The sequence below is a fragment of the Helianthus annuus genome, chromosome 10 (genome assembly GCF_002127325.2).
Source record: "Helianthus annuus cultivar XRQ/B chromosome 10, HanXRQr2.0-SUNRISE, whole genome shotgun sequence".
NCBI classification, from domain to species: Eukaryota; Viridiplantae; Streptophyta; class Magnoliopsida; order Asterales; family Asteraceae; genus Helianthus; species Helianthus annuus.
In genome coordinates this window covers 30427936-30431697 of record NC_035442.2, presented here as the reverse complement: position 1 = coordinate 30431697, position 3762 = coordinate 30427936, and the positions used below count along the sequence as shown (strand labels likewise).

The 3762-nt window shown below is 34.6% G+C and overlaps 1 protein-coding gene across 1 annotated transcript; it reads right to left on the bottom strand.

The window, feature by feature from the left end:
* Positions 1–414: 414 nt before the first annotated feature.
* LOC110884356 (acyl transferase 4) lies at positions 415–3369 on the bottom strand. Its single transcript, XM_022132062.2, has 3 exons — positions 2890–3369; positions 1714–2241; positions 415–891 (listed from the first exon to the last, which is right to left on the bottom strand). Exons 1-3 carry the CDS (start codon positions 3295–3297, stop codon positions 550–552), a joined length of 1278 nt encoding a protein of 425 aa, XP_021987754.1. The 5' UTR covers positions 3298–3369; the 3' UTR covers positions 415–549.
* Positions 3370–3762: the final 393 nt, after the last annotated feature.

Here is a 3762-nt window from a genome sequence, read left to right as displayed (position 1 = left end):
CGTGGGTCAAGGCCCAATGGTCTGGACCAAGTATACGAGTTTCTATTTACAAATTGGTAGTTGGTATAAAGAAACTTCATAATGGGCCACATGAAAGTCGGCCCAATATTTGGGGCCTAATATTCCATCTGAAATTATACATTCGCATCTCTTTTAAATAATTTTCATTTGTTTTCTTTTCTTTTCTTTTCGTTATGAGATAAATCAAGTGACATCTTTACTTTCTAAATTATAAATATTTTATTTATAAATTTTTTAATACTATTAATGATTGATTTTGAGTTTTGGAATTCTTTTTCCAACCACTAAAGGCCAACTTTGTGATGATCAAAGCAAACTTTGATGGCTTTTTAGCTTAAGAAAGGAAATAACATGATATCTATAAACAGAATGATATAAATAAACACAAAAAAAAAAAAAAAAATCAAACCCTTTGGTTTCTTTTATTTAATTAGAAATAAAATAACATTACATGGATGTAATCAAACTTGAATTTGGTGCGACAAACAATGATATTAGATGTACAACAAACCACACAACAACAAACTATCAATGAGGGAAGATTGAAGTGACGGAATTAAGAAACGGTTGAAGATGGTGGTCCTGCACACACCATGTCATGAGCCGTATTCCTTTCTTTGGGAGTGGCAAGCTGCCAACAATAGCCACCGGTATAACCGGCGACCCTTGCATTGGGACAACATGAAGAGGTGGTCCATTTCCGTAGTCAACTTGGTTAAAACCAAGTCTCCCCCATTCTGATAAAAACAAAGTGTCGTATCCCAATGGCGGTGCGAACGGATCTTCCTTCTTCCGACCACCATCTTCTTTCACCCAGTCGGAGAATTCTTCTGGAAGCCTAGCTTTAGCCTCCTGAATCATTCTAATCACCTTGAAACAAGAGAATGAAACGATATTGGTGAATAATACTTTATGTCTAAAACTAGATCTTTTAACATGAAAAAGACAATAATAAAGCTAACCAATTTGGTTAAAAAAGAAAAAAAGCTAACAAATTGATTATAAAGATATTATGTCAATAACTTAGAGTCATTAATCATGCTGTGTTTACAGATACATAATTTTTAAATTGGTGGGTTGAATTTTTCAACCATATCCCAACCAATATATTTATTCGTGTCGAACCCTCTTAAAATTGTGTCCGATTTTATGTTAACTCATTTAATTTTTATTTGCGAATGAGTATTACTTAGTTAGTAATAATTTAAACAATCATTACTAAGACTCAAATAAAACCTTCTTGTAGTTAATTGGTGTCTTTTTTATTGTTTTTGTTTATCTATCTTTCTCATTCCCAATTAACAAATTTGGATTTATGTATGTTGCTTGAGATTAGAAAAGGCGAATGAAAAGGATTAGAGAATGAGTAGTTAAAACAAATAAGATAAAATTGTTAAAAGTAAAAAGTTGGTAAAAACATTCAAAATGAAAAATCAATTTCATAGTATAGTTAATAGAAAAAAATTAAGAATTAAAAGTAAACTTTAAATTTTAATATATTTCTTCTATAAAATTTAAATATAACCTTTTTTCTGAAAACCATTAAACAGGTTAAACAAGTCATGTCTACGTAGGACTGTATTATTAAATGTCATGTTAGCCAATTCAAAATCCTTTTTTCGTGTTGTGTTCAGGTCACTCGTGTTAGGAATTGCCACCCCTATTAAAAATAACTCGTTTAACACAACATACCTCCACTATTGATGCTCGTGCTAGAGTTTCACTAGACGCGCTGATAGTCACCGGAAAAAAACAGTTGCCGTAGAAACCCTTTGGTAACGGCGGCGCCACCAGCGGCCGACAGTTTGCAAAGAACACAAGCTTCATTGTTCTACTCTCAGAACCTAAACCATGTACCGCTTGAGTACGGTTCCTCCATAACGCAGCCGCAACGATTTCAAAAGTTGAACAATGTTTTAATGACTCTTTCATGAACTCGTCTTTGAGGCGAGTGATACGATCATCGAGTGGAATGTCGATATTGGCTTGAACCAGATGGTAATCAGGGAGTGTGAAATTTGGTGGTGGCAGAGTGGCGGGAGTTGGTAGTTGTGGTGGCGGAAGAAAGTCACGGTGCCATACGGGGGTGACGGTCAAAGGGTTGACTTTTCTTGCAAACTCACCGATTGCATTGAGGAATTGTGCGGCTCCTAGACCGTCACAAATAGTATGGCAAAATGTTAAGCCCATTACGAAACCGTCACCTTCGAATTCTGTTATCTGCATCAAATAAATACATGTCAAAAAATATGATAATTATGTCTATTTCAAAACCATACCAAGAATACATTGACAAGATATATAACACCATGTGTAATGGTTAATGCCTCATAAGGGACATTTTTCGTCACATCAGAATCATAACGACTCTTATAAAAACGGTCTAAGAAAAGGTAAATCGGGCTTAAAAACGGTCGTTTATTATTATTTTGAAAATAAATAAACTGGTCGCAAATTAAAAAAAGAAAAACTAGATAAAATAAAAATTAAATCGTTCGAAATATTTTACGGTTGCATTTTTTTTTAAATAAAAATATAAGCTGGCCGTAAACGAGTAATTTTTAAATCTTTAGGAAATAAATAAAAAGTAATAAAGCCGTCGCAAAATAAGTGACCAATAGCGCCCATTGTAAATTTGGTCGCAAACAAGTTCAGTAGCAAATTAAGATGCTAATTATGCTGGTATCGGTATTTTACTGGATTTACCTTCGAACACTAGTATTGATTCTGTACCGAGCATTTTCGGTACCGGTACCATATTTGAGAGATTTGCGGTACCAATAGTGGTGTAAATGTATCAATAAAGCTCCAAAAACTTTCACGTTATATGGCAGTATATTTGTCTATAAAGATGAATGCGTCATTTACCTGCATTAGAACAAGAGGATCGACACCTTGATTTTCAGGAGGAGGGGAGGGAAGAAGTCTGTCAAAAGGAATCATAGTGACATCCTCAAAGTAACCAACCGAGCGAAGGCTACAATCAGCCGATGCCTCCACAAACCAAACACCATCACTGGTGCACTCAATGGTCGAACCATCTGAAGAAAGCCGACCGGCTAGAGGATAATAAGGGACTAATGCCTTTGCCAAGGCGTCACGTATGGTGGACCCTACGGCTCCATGAGGGCCGATTGGCTCAAACACGTGAAGTGTCCGTGCATTGCATCTAAGAACCGGTAATCTATCGATTCGTGATAGATCAAGCGTCTCTGAAGGTGTTGGCTCACATGGTGCAACCAAACTTTCATTAGATTTTGTGACACGAAATTCCATTGTGATCTAGGTATGACTTATGATTAGTGTAGTGCTATCCATTGTAATATATAGATATATAAACAAATGTAAGGATAGCTTTGAAGGGATATATGTATATTTCTATATAGAGTTAAATATTGAAACTCAACTTGGCTTGGAAGTCTAAACTATTGGGTTGGTAAATCATAGCTGGCGCACTTTTGAATTATATCCTAATCCTATCACCACCAAATAAGGTTTTTTATTTTTTATTTTTTTTTTATTTTTTTATTTTTTAGCATCACCACCAAATAAGTGGCCTAATAATTCAATTTTTACAATTTTAAAAATAGTGTAGTCAAGAACCATACCGTTATATATATGCTAGTTCAATTTTGGTTTAAAATTACATACTGATTAAATAGATTTTCATACATCAAACAAAGAATCAGATCGTGCATAACTACAAAGATACATAGCAAATCCATAGCAACGTCTTATATT